This window comes from Lissotriton helveticus, chromosome 4_1 (genome assembly GCF_964261635.1).
Source record: "Lissotriton helveticus chromosome 4_1, aLisHel1.1, whole genome shotgun sequence".
Taxonomy (NCBI): domain Eukaryota; kingdom Metazoa; phylum Chordata; class Amphibia; order Caudata; family Salamandridae; genus Lissotriton; species Lissotriton helveticus.
In genome coordinates, this window is record NC_136063.1 from 719,312,325 (window position 1) to 719,332,472 (window position 20,148).

General features: G+C 44.7%; 1 protein-coding gene across 4 annotated transcripts in view; it reads left to right on the plus strand.

Moving 5' to 3' along the window:
• Window positions 1–20,148, plus strand: part of TRAPPC8 (trafficking protein particle complex subunit 8) — a 1,467,367-nt gene that overhangs the window by 398,836 nt on the left and 1,048,383 nt on the right. For all 4 annotated transcript variants that reach the window (XM_078687367.1, XM_078687364.1, XM_078687365.1 and 1 more), the window contains one exon: window positions 8,649–8,805. In XM_078687367.1, coding sequence (XP_078543493.1) covers window positions 8,649–8,805 — 157 coding nt within the window. The remainder of the gene's footprint in view (window positions 1–8,648; window positions 8,806–20,148) is intronic.

The window sequence follows — 20,148 nt, forward strand, 5'->3', positions numbered from 1 at the left end:
TCCGTCGACGCCTCTTCTGTCATCATGAAAGGATCTGCAGGTTTGGTCCGCTGCTCCGCCTGCTGCCTCTTTCATTTTACCGTTGACGGGGGCTTCATTATTACAAAAAAGAGGGTCTACTCTACCGCCTCTTTTACCCCTAAAGTTGCCTGAACAGCTTCTGGATTCAGAGGAAGATGACAATCAGGAGCAATCTGATCAGGACGACAGTTTCCGAGAGACCAGAAGTCCGTCAGAACTATTAATAAAGACGCAGGAGGATGATCACGAAGAGGAACAGTTTTTTCCTGCACCAGTTGCTCAAGCCCCTGCAGCAGTACCAACAGCACAGATGCCATTCGACCTTCTTACAAATTTACAATACATGTTAAATGACTATTCCTGCCGGTTCCCTCCGTCTGAGTCGGCAGACTCGCTTCCGGCGACACCCATGACTCAAGCCCCTGCCTCAGCCTTGAGAGTCCCAAAACAGCCTCCTTTGACACCAGTACCTGAGGTACAATCTTCTAATCCACCTTCTCCAGCACAATCCCACCATACGTGTGACACCACTGATGATGACAGAGAGGAAGAAGAGGTGGACGACCAATCAGTAATGTCGGAGTGGGATAATTATCAGACGCAGACCCCATCACCTACTGCTCCTCATACGGCGGACTCTCCAACTGTCGATATTGGAGGATTCCATCTAGTAATGGAAAGAGCAACAAAAAGGTTTCAGATTTCTATGAAAGCTAAACAGCAGGATTGTTTTTTATATGACTTTAAAGATCAGCCACACAAGCAAGTGAGGACAATCCGGATAATAGATTTCATTTGGAAGGAGGGCCTGAAGGTCATGTCCACTCCAAATTCTTTACCAGCAGTCTTCCCTCAAATTGTCAAAAAGTACAAGGCCCCCATTACATCACCTGCATGCCTTTTCGGACATACTAAGACAGAGTCCGTTGTCACTCAAGCGGCACAGAATAAAGCCAGAAACCCGTCCTCACAAGTGATCGCCCCACCTGACAGAGATGGAAGACGACTCGACTCCATCGGGTAAAAGGTATCAACAATAGCTATGACTACTATCCGAGCAGCAAATTCCCTAGCAATACTAGGAAGATATGATAGACAGATGTGGTCAGACATAACTCCATATCTCGAAAAGCTTCCGGAACCGGAGAGGTCAGAAGCAAAGAAAGTGTTACATGAAGGGGAGTGCGTCTCTGCAGAGATGATTGACGCAGCTGTGGATGTGGCAACCATAGGCTTCCGACAATTGGCGGGCGCGGCAGTCTTAAGGAGACAAGGTTGGCTGAAGTCAACCTCCTTCCGGCAAGACGTCCAGGCAAAGATAATAGATATGCCTTACGATGGAGAATATCTATTTGGCCAGCACATTGACGAGGCCTTGCAGACTGTAAAGAAAGATACAGACACCGCAAGGTCGCTGGGAAACCTGCAATTTCGCAAATCGTCCTTTCGTGGTGCCAAAGGACGTGGGTCCTATTTAAATAGAGGAGGATATTCTCAGCAGCGCTCGTACCATTCATCACAAGGTAATCAGCGATATCAACTGTATAAACAACAGACATACGGACAGCGAAGCAACATCTTTTCGCAAGGAAAAAGAAAATCCTCCTATCTGGGACGAGATTCTGCTAAAAGGCAATGAGAACTGCCACCGCTGCCAGTACCAAAGTCAAAAGTTGGAGGAAGAATATCCCATTACTTATCAAATTGGTCCAAGATTACTACGGACAAGTGGGTCCTGGATGTAGTAGCCAGAGGACACGCTTTAGAATTTGTAAAAATCACTCCACATTCACCTCCAAAAGGTCCACCACCAGCTCACCTAAAGGAGCTTCTGTCCCAAATAAATATAATGATTCGGAAAGGTGCAATCAAGAAGGTTCCTCAATTACAAAGAGGAAGAGGATTCTATCTGAGATTCTTCCTCATACGAAAGAAAACAGGAGAGTGGCGCCCCATTCTCGACCTACGTGCCCTCAACAAATACCTCAAGAAGATGTCCTTCCGGATGTTAACACTTCAAGAAATCCTCCAGCTTCTTTCCCACGGTGATTACATGGCTACCCTAGATCTTCAAGATGCCTACTTTCATGTGCCCATTCTCCCCAGGCACAGGAAATTCCTGAGGTTCAGAGAGGCTGGCAGGGACTTTCAATTCAAGGTTCTCCCGTTTGGGCTTCGTTCAGCGCCCCGAGTATTCACGAAAGTATTCGCCCCAGTGGCGGCACATCTTCGCTTGGAAGGCATTCAAATCTTCCCGTATTTAGACGATTGCCTTATCAAGGCCAGTTCTCTAGGAGCAGCAAGAGTACATGTCCAAAGATGCCTCTCGCTCTTTCAGTCTCTGGGACTTTCAATCAATTTCGAGAAATCCCATCTTGTTCCGTCACAAAGGATATTGTTTTTGGGGGCAACATTAGACTCACCCAACCCTTTGTCTCAAAAGAAAGACAACTCAAGATTTGCAAGATGGCCCTCAACTTACGTCAAAAAGAGTACATTTCAGTACGAATGTACAAGTCATTCCTAGGGATGCTTTCATCCTGCATCCCTCTCATACCCAACTGCCGTCTCCGGATGAGACCTTTCCAAGAAGAACTCAGTCTACAATGGGTTCAAGTGTCAGGGTCATTCGACGACAGGATCGCCATAACCCACAGTATGAAAAAGGCTTTTCTATTGTGGACCCGAAAAGAGAATCTGCAAAAAGGGCGTTCATTCCTGACGGAGATACCAAGTTACACTATCACCACGGACGCTTCCCTGGAAGGATGGGGGGCACACCTACAGGGAATGACGGTCAATGGGAAATGGAATGCACATCAAAAGAAGTGATACATCATCCTTCTAGAGTTGAGAGCAATTTTTCTGTCCCTCAAATCTTTTCGAACGGTAATACACGGATCCACAGTTTTAATCAGAACAGACAATACAACAAGTATGCATTACTTGAACAAACAAGGGGGCACAACATCGGCCCTTCTTTCTCAGGAGGCCCAGGAGATTTGGAGTTGGGCTCTAGATCACAGGATAAATCTGTCAGCAACACACGTTCCGGGGATGTCCAATGTCCTTGCCGATTCTCTCAGCAGAGCGACAGTGACAAATCACGAATGGGAACTTCATCAGCCGACTCTGAACAGAGTTTTTCAGAAGAGGGGTCATCCCGACCTGGACTTATTTGCGACGAAGCAGAACCACAAATGCCCATACTTTGCAAGTTGGATTCCCCACAAGGATTCATGCAGAGAAGCACTTTTGATGAATTGGTCTAAAATATTTGCATACGCTTTTCCGCCGATTCCTTTGGTTCCCAGGGTCATCCGGAAAATGAAACAGCAGCCATGCTGCCTCATCCTCATCGCGCCCAGGTGGCCTCGCCAGCATTGGTTCACCGAGCCCCTACTTCTCTCGCAGTGCAATCCCATACAACTTCAAGCACTACCAAATCTTCTAACAATGCAGGAGGGTCAAATTTGTCATCCGGGCCCAGCTTCCTTGAAATTAGCAGCTTGGCTCCTCAACACGTTGAATTCGCCCATCTAAATATCCCAGAGGATTGTAAAGAGGTTTTAGCCAACGCTCGAGCGCCTGATACTATTAAGACTTACAAACTTAAATGGAAAAGGTTTTGTGCCTGGTGTCTCGCGGCCAACTTACATCCACTCCATGCGAAACCAGAATAAATCTTACCGTTCTTTCTTCAATTGGCCAAGTCTGGCTTGTCTCATTCCACACTGAAAGTGTTATGTGCTCAGGTTTTCACAAGGAGGATGAGGTCCATATACTATTCTTTTGCCAAGCCTATACTAAAGCAAGAAAAAGGTGGATAAAACCCTTGTGTAACCTTCTAGGAATAAGATCTTGCGCTATGGCATATAGAATTATTAAAACAAACACTTCCCAATCTATTATATTCAGCATTAGTAGATTTCTTTATTCTGTGTATATTGCTCGCAGGAAGACTGGTCAATCACTTTGAGCTGTTAAACTTTTGTTGGTTTATAGCGTCATAGCTGCTTTTTATGATGGGTGTATGATTTTTCTTTCTATTATGGTATATGTCCTGACCTTAGATGTTAACTGTGATGAAGTTATGTATTTTAAAGCATTTATGTGCGTATTTCTTGTTGAGGATGATTTATGACTCCTATAATTCATGGATAGTTTTTAACTGCTTTTAGACTTGTATGTATAAAATGATATGGTTCTGTGTTTTTATGCATGTATCTTTTATGGCTAAAGTAGCCAAAATAAAGATTTAATTGAATTGAATTGAAAGTGTTTTTAGCGTCCATTTCTAGATTCCGTCAAGATGGATCTAATTCCTTGTATTCCACTAGAATAATTCAGCAATTCTTCAAAGGCCTTTTTCGAATGTTCCCGCCTGTTCGGCGTCCACCTCCTTCCTGGTACTTGAATGTGGTACTCTCTCAGCTCATTCGTCACCCCTTTGAGCCTATTCATAAAGTGGATCTCAAATTCCTTTCCTGGAAAGTTTCTCTCCTTCTAGCTCTAACATCGGCACGTAGAGTCAGTGGCATTCAAGCATTCACCATCAAAGCTCCGTTTTTACAGTTCACTTCAAATTCGTGGTGCTACGTACCAATCCAAGCTACATGCCTAAAGTTCCATCCGACTTTCATCTTAATGAGCCGGTCCTTTTAAAGACATTCTTTCCTAATCCACAAACGAGAGCGGAGAAGGCCTTGCATTCCCTGGACATCAGGAGATGTCTTAAATTTGACCTCCAACGAACTGCTACATTGCGTAAAATAGATCAGCTCTTTGCAGCATACAGAAGGATACGTCAAGGATACGCTGTATCTAAGCAGACGATAGCCCGTTGGGTGTCCTCATCAATTAGTCTCTGTCACCAACAAGCAGGAAGACCATTGCAGTTATTGCCAAGAGCGCATTCTACGAGAGCGGTCTCCTCCTCAACAGCCCTCTTCGCTGGAGTGCCTCTTCATCATATCTGCAGAGCGTCAACCTGGACCAGCACGCATACCTTCACCAAGCACTATTGCTTGGATGCTTCCAGCGATGCAGATACTTCAGTGGGACGAGCAGTGCTACGCAATCTTTTTAAATAAGGTGAGCCTCTGTTTTCCCTCCTCCTCTATGCTCTTCTAGACGCTTATGTTTCATGTAATATTGTTTGCAAAATGTACATATGCATAGGAATGCAAAAAAGTGTCTATGAGCAGGATGGTGTGTACTGCTATTTACTCTGATTCAGGCATGTGAATCTATGAAAGACACCCCTATACTGGAGAAGAACAATAGTTACTTACCTCTAATCTGTGGTTCTCCAGTATTGGTGTTTTTCATAGATTCACATGCACCCGCCCACCTCCCCTCAGAGGCTCCTCAGGCAATATTATTACTTTCACTCCTGTGCGAGAAAATCTGAGAGCCTGAGTCTCTGGGGAGAGCATTCTAGTGGGTGCTGGCGCCTGATTGGCTGTAGTTTAGTCTATACAAAATGACTAGGATAGTCATGAGTGTGGAAGTTTTTTCCATTGTAGCTTAGAGCTGCTTTACTTCCTGGTTGGTATTACCAAGGGTTTTGGTTTTCTTATATACAAATTATTGCTTTTTTTATGTACCGTGGGACTCCCACTCCGACGACGGGGAATGATTCAGGCATGTGAATCTATGAAAGACACCAATACTGGAGAACCACAGATTACAGGTAAGTAACTATTGTTCTTTCATCTTGAAGATACCCAGAACTTGTCCCGTAAAGCGATTTCTGGGTTAAAAGCAGTATTTTGTACATAATTCAAAACATTTCTACATATCTAATCATTTTCATACACCATTGTTCATAAATTGTCTTTCATTTTATAATCATCCAAATACATTGCTACAAATGATCTAACTATTCTACAAAACTATGTAATTCACATGGCATGTAGTCTCCCTGTGTCTATAAGTTCAATTAGGTAGGTGTCTGTGTTTTGGTCCTGGTTCAAAAATGGAAGTCATTGTGTTATTTTGCTGGTTCCATGTTATTTAGTTCTTATTGTAATACACCCTGTAGCTGCCGTCCTATTTCAGCCAGAGTGCCACAACACTCAGTCCTTCAGAAGACATGGTAACAGAGTTTTGGAGCCACACCTACTAGCAGCAGTGTGCTTTAAGGAAGGACAGTAACAAGGACTTTACGTATAACATGTCAGGTGTCATCACATGACACGTCACGTATGTTGCGATATGTACTCAGATTCACAGCTGCACACATTGAAGCAAAAACATTGGTATAACATGACCCCCACGAAGCCTAACGTTCCGACAAAGAACTACATTAGTCACACACACCCTGAAGAAGGGCTTGTTAATAGCCAAAATGTTCTGGGAGTATGAAATATCAGTATTCGATAAGTGGACTTTGGCACGAAGAAATATTTATAGTGAGAATTTGTTAAGACTGATGTACTTTGAACTTGATTGCAATAAAGAAAATTGGCATGCAGTGCAACGAACACAATCTGTTTTCATTGTTGTACAAATGGAAATCCCCAAGGAATATTAATTATTAGTCATTAACACTGAATTGGCCTGTCCACACACAGGATCCAGGAGCACATTTTACAAAGCATATATACATACATGTATATAAGCTTTCATTTTGAAAAAAATGCAAATTTTCTAAGAAAATGAAATGATTTAGAACAGCCATAGAAAATACCTATACCTAGAAAACTCTTTCTCAAACCTTTTTTAAGCGAAGGGTGAGTGAAAATAGCCACTATTAGACTAAAGCTTTAACTGCTCAGAAAACTGTTGCTCTTTTAAGTGTTAGCATGCCAACAGTACCCCTTCATGTACTTGAAGTAGCAGTTGAACAGTTGAGCCAGCTCGCTCTCTCTCTTTTTTTTTTTTCTCGCAAAGATCAACGATCATGGTAGAACAGGAGAATTCCATTTGCTCTCTTTCCAAGGAGAAGGGAGTATTGGATAGTTATCACGAAGATTCCCTTGGAGGAAAACTGGGATTACCGGTAATTAACTATTATTTCTAATCCAGGGACCTTATTTATTAGACATAAGCAGTGCCACTGGAATTATGCAGTTCTTCTGCCCTTTTTAGATAAGTATTGATTTGTCACACTTGCCACGGAGATGATCTTCTGCAAAATTTGCAGATTTTAACACCAACGAAAAAACTACTTTTAGCTCAAACTTCTGAGTAAAGGAGCATCTCAATGAAAATAGGGTTGTGAAGACCATAAATACAAGTGTTCCAAAGGCAGTAACTTAGAGAAAGTTTGATGTTTTTGCAGGGCTTATCCTGCATTTGGAACATTGTTGTGTTAATGGCCCTTAGCTCAAACCTATCAACAGTCCCTAAAATCTCTAGCATGCGTACTGCTGACCAGTTGCAGACCTTTTGTTGCTCAGAGTCAGTTGCTGACTGCTGTATCTTGGTGTTGAAGGCATGTTAGTGAAGTGAAACCTTTGCCCATACAGCGTTAACATGTGTAAAATAGTGAAGTAAAACCACTTCAAAATGTGCTCCATCATGCTGCCTAAATTGCCTTTTCTTGCTGCATAATATACACATCTCTAATGCATGATTTGTTCCTACCTTGCCACATAATTGAAGTGGCCCTATTCATAAATCCTGAATTGAATAGTAAGCCCTTCCTTTACAAAGACTTGAGATCAATAGGTTAACCCCTTCCGTGCTCATTACGGCTCCCCGCTGTCATGAGTCACAGGCAGCGTGTGCTCATGACGGCGTGGAGCCATCATGCCTCTGCCGCTCCGCCCACGCAGCACTAATTCCCCGCCTGTGCGGGCGAATTAATGAGCGGGCGGGGTCATGACGGCACCACGCCGTCATGAGCACACGCCGCCGGTGACTCATGACGTGGAGAAGGCCACACTAAGGAAGGATAAACCTTAAGACCTTTAAAAAAAAAACAAGAAATTCTAACACTGATATTGATAAAGAAGTTTGTGACGTTTGTTTCCCCTGTAAGCAGTTATGGTGACTAAATGTACCTTTTTATAGAAGAAAACTGCCGCCTAGACTTCTGCAAATAACAAAGGTAGGGAATTGCCTTCTTGACTTCTGGTCGCAAATAGTTTTGTTGGCTCTAGATGCAGAAGTTCTTCCCTTTACAGGAATAGATCATTCTTGTGTAAGGAAGGCTAGCTTCTCTCAAGATGTTTATGCAATCTTCTTCATGTTCTAAATGACAATACTGCAAGAGCTCAGGAGCCAGTCTGCCAAGTTAAGTGATGGAATGTTGGTCTGTAGAATCTGGCTACCGAAACTGAATAGGAGATCCGGTCTGCATGGCAGCCTCTTTTATGGTCAGTCAAGTATAGTTGTAGAACTTTGATGTACCACCACTGCCATGTTTTATATTATGTGTGAGCAAAATTGAAGCTGCTGTTCAAGAAATCTCATTTGTGTTACTGCATCAGTAGTGTTATTGTGTTGTCTGTGATTTCATGTGAGGCAGTTCTCTGAATTTGTTGTCATAGTTACATTGATGTATCTGGAGAATGTGATACTTTCTTAAATTTGAGATCATTACCACATCACCAATTTGGCTGGAGTTTTATGGGTCATGCAGATGTATTTCACCCTTAATGTCCTTTCCTTTTTAGGGCTGATTCTATTTATGAAGAAATGAAACAGAAATATGGAACTCAGGGCTGTTATTTACTCAAAATTAATTCTCGAATTACTACTAACAGAGGAACAGATGAGCAGATACCCGACCCCTGGAGCCAGTATCTCCAGAAAAATAGTATTCAAAACCAGGTACTTAGTTTTTGAGCTGTGGTTGTGACATACACTTGCATATTTGTTTATGGAATGCATGGTTTGTGTAAAAAACATTCCCAATAGCAATTTCCGGTGCATATTCTCAAATGATCCCTTTTGTGCTACGGTGAGCCCCATTAGCAATTTAGCAGTCTTAAGTAAAAGGGGGTACACTTCTATCATGAGCAACATCCTGGTTATCTCTAAAAAAAAACAACTTTTAACATAGTTCTGATAATGTTGTTGGCTGCCTGCAACTAAGGAAGAATTATCTGGTTCTGAGATTACCTCTTTTCAACCCGAATAATTCACACCTTCTCATGCACAACCTTCCATAAGGCTTCAACGTTGCTTATGTTTGAGACACAAACTGCTCAGTTAACTTGCAAGGAATGCTTTTCTGAACAGTACAATATTACTACCCAATTTATACCTCAAATTTAATCTGTTACTGTTAAACGTGTTTTGATAATTTTTATATGGGGCCTAGTTGCCTCTTGCCATGTGATTACATCTACGTGATGTTTGGGGGGAATAACAAGTTGACAAATAAGATTGATAGGCAACTCATCCTCTCATTTAAGGCTCATCAAATCCTTTCGTCTTTGAGAAATTTTTAAGCTGCACAACACTTATCTCAAAAAGGAAATAATAAAAGCCTTGAGGAAGTTACTTTCTAGTAACGAAACACGTGTCGGTTGCCTGTTGTGTTTCTCTCTGGGATATATGTACAGAAGAACCCCTAACAACAAGCTGTATAACATGTATCAACGATACGAGATTGTATAGACAATGATTGTGTAAAATATGATATTAAAACAACAAAGACATTTCATGTTTTGGATGTTCTCTATATACAGTTGAATATTGGATGTGTATTTGAATCATCAAAAGTCGTGACTCCCTAAGAAGGTCGGGACGGGGAACTATCGCCCTTAGAAGCAATTGCTTCTTTGTAAAACTAATATTTGAGTGCTGAGGTACAATAACTGTTTAGCTAGCTTCTTACAACTGATTTTCTACCTTTACCTTATTGAAAAGTATTTGGACTGACTAAATTAATTATAACAAAATCCCGCAAAAATCTTAAGATTGGAAGTGCGACAATCTATACCACCACTAACTATGCTGTATCATTGTAAAACCTATGAAGTCTCCACTGGCTCCCCGTGGAGAAAAGAGTCACTTTCAAAATCCTCACTCACGCCTACAAATACCTACATTACAACGTACCCAAATACCTCAATGACAGAATCAGCTTCCACGTACCCAAAAGAAACCTCCGATCTTCCAACCTCGCACTGGTCGAAACCCAGCGCATCCACAGAGCCAGAGCAGGCGGAAGATCCTTCTCTCACATTGCAGCCAAGACCTGGAACGAGCTACCGCCAGCCATCAGAAGCGCCCCCTCCCTGAACACCTTCAGGAAGACCCTCAAGACCTGGCTCTTAGGCAAAACAGATCTGCGGATCCCTCCACCTCAGCGCCTTAAGACCCTCACGGGTGAGTGGCGCGCTTACAATTCTCTGATTGATTGAAAGGTATATGAAAGTTGTCATATTAAGTAGCGTTTGACTAGAGATTTGGGATTTCTTCTCAAAGATAAAGTGGTGCTTAGATCTTGCCCCTGCAAATTCAGTTTTGCCATCTAGCTTCTCACCTTAGTCAAACTAAGAGCAGTATCAAAATACAGAAATAGATTTGGTTGACTAACTGTGCCCTTTAGATAACACCTCTGACGTGTCCTCCCAAGAAAGAAGTGTAGTGAGATCATTATTTCACAGAGAGGTTACAGGTTGCCTTACTAATAGCCTGTTTCCTTCACGCCATGCACACCTCTTTCCCTCCCTGCCTTTCGTGTATTAACTCACTTATTTTCTTTTTATCATTAGTGTTCTCCCTCCTCCTTTTGTTGTTCTTTTTTTGTGCCTTTTTTTAATAGTCGCACTTGCATCCTTCCACTAAGTGTTAAAGACTTGTCTTGGGCCAAGCTCCCACCTTGGGAATGTTGCACTAGGAGACTCTGCTTGGCTCCTGGTGATGTTTCGGTTGGCATTCTGATATCACTGGGCTTTTTCCCCCTCTCCTCCTTTCATCCAATGCTGGTTGGGTCTCAACCTCAAAAAACATCTTTGCTAGCACCAGGGATATTGTGGTGGTACGCCATTGAGGTGTTTTTTGTGGTTGAGACTTTCTGATCTCAAATCAGTCACAGCAAATATTTTTAAATGTGCCATCCTCCTGAAATATCTTATTTAGCAGCCATACAGATAACAAAATAGCTTGAATGAAGTCTGAGATGAAGATGCTGAAGGCGGTTGGCTTAGAAGAGAAGAAAGACTATAGAAATCATACATACAGTCATTATGACTGCTGTATTTCCTGCAGAAGGTTCAAGCCACTCAGGATCAGCAGCAGCAACAACAGAGACCTCAACACCAAAGGTGAGTCCAGAGGGAAAGGAGGTCCTCATGCACCAGCAGCTGCAGTTAACCTCTTGCAGAGGGGTAGCAGTGACTTGCTGGCCTTCCTCCTCTTCTGTTTCCAACTTCAATTGGGTGGGGATCCGAGGCAATGTCCATGAAGGGCAACTAGGAAAACAGGGAATAAACTGTTCCCTGGAGAATGACCTCCTGAAAAGCCAATAGAAGGCGAGGCCCCAACCAACTCCGTAACACTCCTGCCATATTAGTTTATTTTTAGCGTTTGCTTTTTATATGTTTTTTTTCTCTTTTGTCCTTTGCATGCAAAATAAGATTTTGAAGTTAAAACCCTGCATGATCGCTTCTTATGATACAGACTACGAACTGTCATCCTAAGCCTATGGATCATAAGTGCATTAAAGACGCTCCACATTTAAACAGAAATTGTGATCTATTATACCAGCTTTATTTGCTACACAAAGACCCATTATTAGAGAAGAGCAAGTTGGTTTTCCCATTGTGCGCTTGTCAAACACTCCTACCAGTAAGGTGGTGCTGGTACTTCAAACCTGTAAGGTCTTTATTGATAGTGATAACGGGTAGCATAACTCCCAGCTGCATCCGGGGACCCCAGAACCCCTGAAATGTAATATTTGCTCACACTGGGACATCCAGGTGAGATTAGGCTGAGCTTGGCCAAATCTACGGAGGGTACGACTATCTACCTTCATGGTGAAGGTTCCCAGATGATGTAGGGTGGTACAGGTCGGTAATCTGATGGGAATATTTTCCTACAGAGAAAGTACCCTAGGTATGATTTCTGTTCAACATCAACAGTTGAGGTCACGTACTTACAGATACAGACACAGTAGTTCTTCTCTTGACCCATTGCTACATTGTGTTGGTAGTTATATATGTATAGGGGCAGTAGCAATGTCTGGTCAATAAACATCCCCTAGGACCCCCCTTCCTTCTTATAGTTATGTTCACATACACCCTGCATCTGATAGAGACTTTTAGCCGCAAATTCCTTACCTTAGAATATTCCCCATTTGTCAGACTGTATCCGGAAACATTTGTTGATCAGTACACCTGTGCCATGGTAGTTGGCATCCTCCACGCTGAAAGTGACATGCACTGTGCCTACATAGGCACCATTCCAGTATGCTGACGTCAGATCTATTCATTCCATGCCAGTCAGCGCAGATCTGGAGAAAGGCTTCCCCCAGTCACTTTCTGACTGACCTTTTTTTGACCTTTTGTTGGTAGATTTTTTGAGACTGTCTCCTGGTGTGCTGAATGTCCACCAGAAAGGCAGGTTTTAAACCATGCGACTCCTGTCACTGACAGGTATTGGTGACTGGCCTGCATTTACTTTGCCTCCGGTGTGTTGTTGAGACCACGATGCCAAAACATACGAAGACTGTCGCGCCATGCACCCTTAAGAGGCTGATAAGAGCTTACTTAAGCTGCTCGCTGGCCGACATCGATCAACTCCACAATGTTCTAGATCTCTGTTGCGAGGATGGTCTTGAGATACTTTTTGAAGTTGTACCCATTGATCGTCGTCTCACTCCCAAGTCGTCAGGGAAGTCTGGTAAGTCCCACAAGAAGATAAAGAAGTTGAACAGGTCTTCAATCGGCACTCGAAGCCTAGCTCTGCAGTGGAGCCTATACCTGGGCTTTCTCCATGCCTCCCTGATTTTCTGGGAGCCGGAACGACCTCCTCCCAACTTTAAGAATTTTACAAGGACATACAACTCATTTTTGGGTGGCCTGACCCCTCTGGAGCGCCCTCAGGCCCCATGGATCTTGGAGTAACCCCTACTGATCTTTGGCTGGCAGGTACGCCCTTGGAGGCAGTTGGGGCTTAAGGACCCATTGACTGATCTGGAGTGGCGCCGGTCATGCAACCTCAACCTTCCCCTGCCAGAGCCCACCTCCATGCTAAGGCCCCCTGAGACACTGATTCCCAGCAGTGGCGCTGCCCCCTCATCATTACCGACTCTGATACAGAGCCGGATGGGTGTCCCCATATCTGAGCAATGGCCTCGTTTATATGAAAGGTCTGAAATGGGTGATGATTGTGAGGGGTCTGCAGACCCTTATGGATATCAGGCATTAGAAGATCCAGAGAACTGGTTCGAGGATGTGGTGGATGCCAGTGGATTAGTATCTCCCCCTGCCATGGCTGTGGAGAAGGGTGCCTCATTCGCAATGGTAGTGTGGATGGCATCTGAGATCCTGGACTTTACCCTCCTTTCCCGTCAACGCAAATGTATTGACGGAGGTGCTGGTCCAGGCCTTATACAGGGGCTACTGTGCCTTGAACAATTGCCTTCCCCCATCTCCCCGCTCCAGGATACCCCAATTACCTCACCCTGCACCCTACCCTGGGGAACTTGGTGGTCCAGGCCTTCACCTCCAAAATCAACTTTGGCACATTCCTTACCACTCCAGCAGATAGGGAATCCAAAAGGCTGGATACCTTTGTGAAGATGATGTTCTATTCTGGCAGTCGTGCACTGTGAATGGTGATCACTGCTTGCCTCTTGCACCGATACTCCCATAAGTTCTGCGACTCTGTGGCGCAAGTGCTGCCCATGTTCTCGGAGGAGGCCCGGGCCATACTCTCTCAAGCAATTGCTGACAAGAAGAATGCAGCCAAGTTCATCATAAGATATGGGCTGGACAGGACAGACTCGCTTGGAAGAGCGGTTTCATAGTCAGTGGCCCTTAGTCGCCTTTTTGAGAACCACTGGCTTTTCAGAAGATGTCCAAGCTTTGCTCATGGACATGCCCTTTGATGGCTCTTGTTTGCTCAGAGAGAAAACAGACACTGCGCTTGAGCACTCTAAAGACAACCGGGCTACGGCCAGTTCCTTGGGCTATTCCATGGCCCCTCACCAACCACATTCCGCCCACTGTCCCTTTCGTGGCCACTTAAGGGACATTCAGTTGTGTCTCTACACACACAGCCAGCAAATAGCTCAATCTTTTTGTGGCCGAGGACGTGGTTCTCACCCCTTCCTAGCAGCTGCAGCCTCCAAACCCCTTTAGCTTGCCCTCCGACCATCATGGGCATCCAGTGGCGAGCAGGATACTTCATCACCCGCACCACTGGATCTTATTAACACACTGGATCTCATTAACATCCAACAGTTGGGTTTTGAAGCTCGTCCAAAGGGGCTACTCCCTTCCCTATTGTGAACATGCCACTTACTTATGACAAGCTGACAGAGGACCATCTCCCCTTGCTCCTTCAGGAAGTGTTTGCTCTCTAGGCCAAGATGCTATAGAGAAGGCATCCACAAGCCCTTGTTGTTGCTATTCCCTCTGTACTTTATGGTGCCCAAGAAGAGCAGAGACTTCGTCCTATTCTAGAACTGTGCCTCCTTAATCTCTTCTTGAACAAGCATTGGAAATGCAATAGGTCTCGCCTTTGTTTTTAATTTAAAGCAATTTGCTTTGCTAATGGTATTCTTTCATATATGTGATTTAATTAGTGTATGTTTGCAATAGGTCGCTCATTTCCTTGAGTTAGAGCTATTGGTGTTGTAAATGACAACATCTTTTACCTTTGTGTTATGGAGTGTATGTGTGATGTATAGTGGAATTATGTGGTTTGATTAGAATTATGTGGCATGGTGTGCAGTGGAATTATGTGAATAGTAATTATGTAGTATTGAGTTACTTGAATTTTGTGGAGTCGGATTGTGTGTTATAGAGTGTAATTTTGTGGAAGAGCATTTTCTGTTGTGTAGTGATATGTAGTGGAGTTTAGTTATGTGGTGTGCTGTTAATGTTTGTGCCATGATGTGGAATTTTGTGGTGTGCTGTGTAATTGTGTTGTTGAATTGAACTATGTGGTTTGGAGTTGTAGTATGTGGTGGAGATTGGAAATGTGTGTAGTTGAATTGTGTGGCATGGAACTGTGTGGATAGCATTGACTTTCTTGTGACTAAAAGAAAAACAGATAGGTAGGAGCTAAGCTGTAGATGGTGTATTTGGGTGTTAAAAAAGAGATGGTGTGGGAGCTTGGGGCACTATGTAAGCACATACACAAATACACACTAATAAGATAAAAAACAAGAGAACAAAGCTGAGAAATAATAACATTAAAGCAAAGGAGCAAATTGATTTATCTGCACAATGCAGTTTGAAGTAGAGAAACAATGCAGAATTGGGCTGTTAAAGGGGATGAATGATGGTGCATGCTTGGCTTTTGCAATTACCGAGGAACGATAACTTTAGAAACCTACTTTAGTCGCTGGCAAGGAATGAAACCCCGCTCCCATTGTGTGGTTCAAACTTCGCACTCTATGCCCGTGTTGAGCTATCCGACACCGACACATGTAAATTGAAAACGACTAGACTTCTGTTGAAATCATGATAAAATAAAGCATGTCAAATGTAAGCAGGAGCAACATGCCTCCCTTAACGTACTGGAACCTGTTTAGATGTGTGTTGTTAAAAGTCACATTCCTTGAAATAAGAGAAGAGGGGAGGAGTAGGCAGCGGAGGACGGAAGTGAGTGTCATTAAAAGGTGCACAGTCTTAAAATAATCTAAAGCAAACCGATTTTAGTCTCCGTCAAGGGATAAAACACTGCTCCCGTTGTGTGGTTCAAAGTTTCCACTCTCCACCAGTCTGAAGGGGGTAGAACATGTGGGCCAGAAGTGCAAGAATCCAACGCCGATACATGTAAAGAGAAAGCACTGTGTGCCACTCTGATCTGCATAACCAAATTAAAGCGGGTGGCCTCCATATTCATGCAAGGATGAGGTAAGGGGTGAGGCGATAATGAGCCCAGCACTGCAGCGTGTCTGGAGCCCTCGGGGACCGCGCGGACTGTTACTAAAAACAAGATTAATTAAAGCATGTGAAATGTAAGCAGGAACAACGCGGTTACCTTAACACACTGGCAGCTAGCAATAGTACAATTAATGACAGACTAGTGGTCGAGGGAGGGCACTCCACGGGGAGATACACCGTCCGTTGCAGCACGTTTCGCTTTTGCGAGCGTTTTCGGTTGTTTACGTCTCTTTTCTCCTTTTGGAGAGGTGTGGGGGGGGGGGATAAGCAGAGAACCCCGTGTCCCCAAGTTTCAAGTTCCTATTTTTTAACCGCTTGCATCTGCTGCGAAGTGAAATCCTGCGGTGCGGCGCAGACAAGGAAATCACCCGGGTTCCAGAGGCACTTCTGGAGGCATCTGCAGACAAGAGAACACCGGGAAAATAAATACTCGTGGCAGGCTACACAGTTGCGAAAAACATGCCTTTGTGCCAATCAATGACCCAGGACACACAAACCATGATGTAAAAGGGTGAATGATAAACTAGAAAGGGGGTTGAGGACAAGGTGGAAGGGAAGACAGCACAGTTTTAGAATGTGACGTAAGCGCCGCGTGTCCTGCAAAAGACAGAGATTAGAGACCAAAACGCGGAACACGCACACAATATGAAAACAAGCTGCTCGAATTTTGTTGTCAAGGGAGGAATAGAAGTAACATTTTAAAAATGTGTTGCTCTACTCCCCCAGCAGCGCCCCGTTAGCAATGACCCATTCTTAATGAGTTTACAGCAGAGGCTGGAAGGAATGTGCCGCAGCCTCTGGCTCACAGCACTCAGACAGCCCCAGCTTCCACGGGGGGAGGGAGAGGGTGCATGGAAGAGCATGCGAAGGGCAGAGTGTTTACAGCTGAAGGAATGGAGATGAAGCAGTGTACCGAGCCCGGGAGGCAGCAGAGCTCGGGTGGGCGGGGGCGGAGGAGGGGCAGGCGGTGATATCACCACAGCGGCTCTCTCCTCATAAACAGAGGCGCGTTCCATCTCCTGCCCAAAACAGCCCCTTCTGCCACATTTCCTAACAGCCCCCATTCTTAGCTTCCAAGCGGGCTTGCGAATTATGACATCTTAAGTTAAACCTAGCTTTAAGGACAATAGCACCTGTTCTATGCTGGACTAGGAACACATAGTGAAAACCTAAACTACAAATACCAGAATGCAAAGGGTGGCCGATTTGAAGGCCATGATTGGTAAAAGGTTTCAAACCTGCATGAGGGAAGTCGCAAATTACACTTTACTGCCCCTTTCCTCTACAGCCTGTATCTGCCCCTACCACTTTACTCTCTGTTCCGCCCCTCCATTATCACCATCTGCGTTCCCACGCTTCTGCAGTTAACTCTGGCCTCCCCCGTCATATCCCGAGTCAGACCTGAGGAAGCCCTGCAGATACCCCAGGAGTGGAGCCCTCGGGCCGCAGCACCGGACTGTCGCTGCCATCTCTGCCGCGCTCCCCCGGTAGCAGTAGAACGCGGAAGCCGGGGACTCAAAATACAGCCAGGCCGCGGTTCTGGCCTCTGGTCCAGGCTGGAAGGGAGGTGGCACACATGTGCCGCCCTCTACTCCGGCCCGGCTGCCTTTGGACGACGTTCCTCTGGCAGGAGTTTTGAGTAGAGGCGGCGCCTCCTCCAGGGTGAACGAATGCAGCTGTTGCAATACCTCCCATCCTGCCACGCCAGACGTGAGTAGCGGAACCACACACGATTCACGTTGCATTCAGAATTTGTAGTGCATCTTTTACATTTATATAGTAGAAAAAACCAAACCTTCAAGCATGTAATGCAATTTTAAATCCAGCACTGGATACAGAAATCATGCTTAACATTGAACAATCTGAGAGTTGTGTTTTTTGCCAAATCCATGTGTTACTCAATTAGGGAACGCCATCAAAAATTAAAATCTCTGTGTACAGCTGCCTCAACCCTACTCATTATGTACGCTGGGAGCCGGGTGGCTGTCTGGTGTACCTGATCAGGTGAGTAGATAAGATTTGCTCAGGAGTGTGTCGCTTGATTTGCAACATTGCTTTACCCATACATATCGACCTCTTGAATTAATAAGCGATCGCCAGGCAGCCGCGGCACCGCACTTTACTTGTAACATTAAAAGTAAAGCGCGGGTGCCGCGATTATACCAAAAGTAAAGAAATAGATGTTTTTTCCATTTCTTTACTTTTGGTATAATCACGACACCCACGCTTTACATATAACATTAAAAGTAAAGCACGGGTGCCGCTATAGTTCGCCACAACGTAGACTTTTCTGCCGTCCCACTTGGACGGACTCGGCCTGACTTCCTGCTGGGGTAAAAGGTTTATTATCTTTTTTATGGGGCCATCTGTTGGGACCCATAAAGAAGATAACAAACCTTTTACGCCAGCAGTAAGTCAGTGCAGTCAGTCCAAGTGGGACAGACAAAAAAGAGGAAAGTGTACGTCAGAGGACGCTCTTTCCCAATGACTGGCCACCGTTTAGCATGAACGGCGACGCCGTCCAATAGGAAAGAGGGGCGGGGCTTAAAGCCCGCTTGTCAAACCTTCTTATTCGCATTAGATCTTGCCAGCGAGACTGCGCATGCGCAGCCATCGCAGGCGAAACCTAAACAGGAGAAATTCAAAATGCTCACCCAAGTCCTGTCTGCCTTGGACCCAGGAGACTGAATGGTATCGTTGGACTTTCAGGACGCATATTTTCACAACCTTGTCCTGCCTGCCCACAGGCTTTATGTGTTGTTCGTGGTTTGCCAAGAGCACTTTCAGTTTGCCATGTTCCCCTTTGGCCTTACCAGTGCCCTTCAGGTGTTCATGAAAATGATGACGGTGGTCGCAGCTCACCTCCAGAGGTTCCAGGATTCTCTTATCTCGACGATTGGCTGTTAATGGCATGCTCGCCACAGGCAGTTCTCTACCAACTCCTGACTACGGCGAACCTTCTGCATTCTCTGGGGTTCACTATCAAAGTGCCAAAGTCACATCTGGTTCCACCCAAGACGCCCCCTTTCATCAGAGCTATTCTGAACATAGTGCAGTGTGGGGCTTATACTCCAGAGAGGCGAGTCCAGGATATTCAGGCTATGATACCGATGTTCCAGCTTCAAGTGTGGATTTTGGCGAGACTCACTCTGAGGCTGCTAGGCCTCATGGCCTCCTGTATCTTGCTAGTGACACATGCCTATTAGCATATGCGGTTTCTGCTTTGCGAATCTGAAGTTGTAGTGGGTGCAGCATCAGGGGAATATCTCCAACATGGTCCAAATCTCAAAGGGATCTGTGAAAGACTTGCAGGGGTGGCTAACAAACTGCAATTGGGTCAGTGGCAGACCCCTCTCCCGTCCCCAACCAGAGCAGTCTGTAGTGACAGTTGCTTCACTCATGCATTATGGCAGCCTTCTAGGAGAGGTGGAGATCAAAGTTGTCTGGTCTCTGTCAAAATCCAGACTCCAAATCTATCTTTTGGGGCTTCAGGCAATCCGATTGGCATTGAAAGCCTTTCTTCCTTCAATCAGAGGAAGGCTGGTACAGGTGTTGACGGACAAAACCACCACTTTGTGCTATTGCAACATAATATAACCTGTATTTGTAAAGTGCATGTTCACCACAAAGAGTATCTTGCCACTGAATAACAGATATTTATTGTTACCAAACTCAATGGTACACATTTTATCGACCTCAGAAGGATGAAAGGCTGAGTGGACCGTCTGGAATTTGAACCTGTGACCATGAGGTCAAACACAGGCCCCTGCAGTGGAAGCATTAGTCCACTAAGCCACCAGACCTGGCAACAAAACGAGTGGTGTGGGGTCGTGAACCCTTTGTCAAGAGGCTTTACTCCTCTGGACTTGGCTGGAACACCAAGGCATATCTTTTGTGGTTGAACATCTGGCAGGCTCAGTGAACACCAGAGTAGCATCTCTCATTCTACTCTCTGGCCACTCCGGCTTCTCACTATCATATCGGTTTTCCTTGTTGCAATAATATCTGTTAGTTACAGGCCCTTTCTGCACATCCTCCGTACCTTAACGTCTACTCAAACAAGCTTGTCCTTTGAACTAGAGCATTGTTTTTACTGAAGATG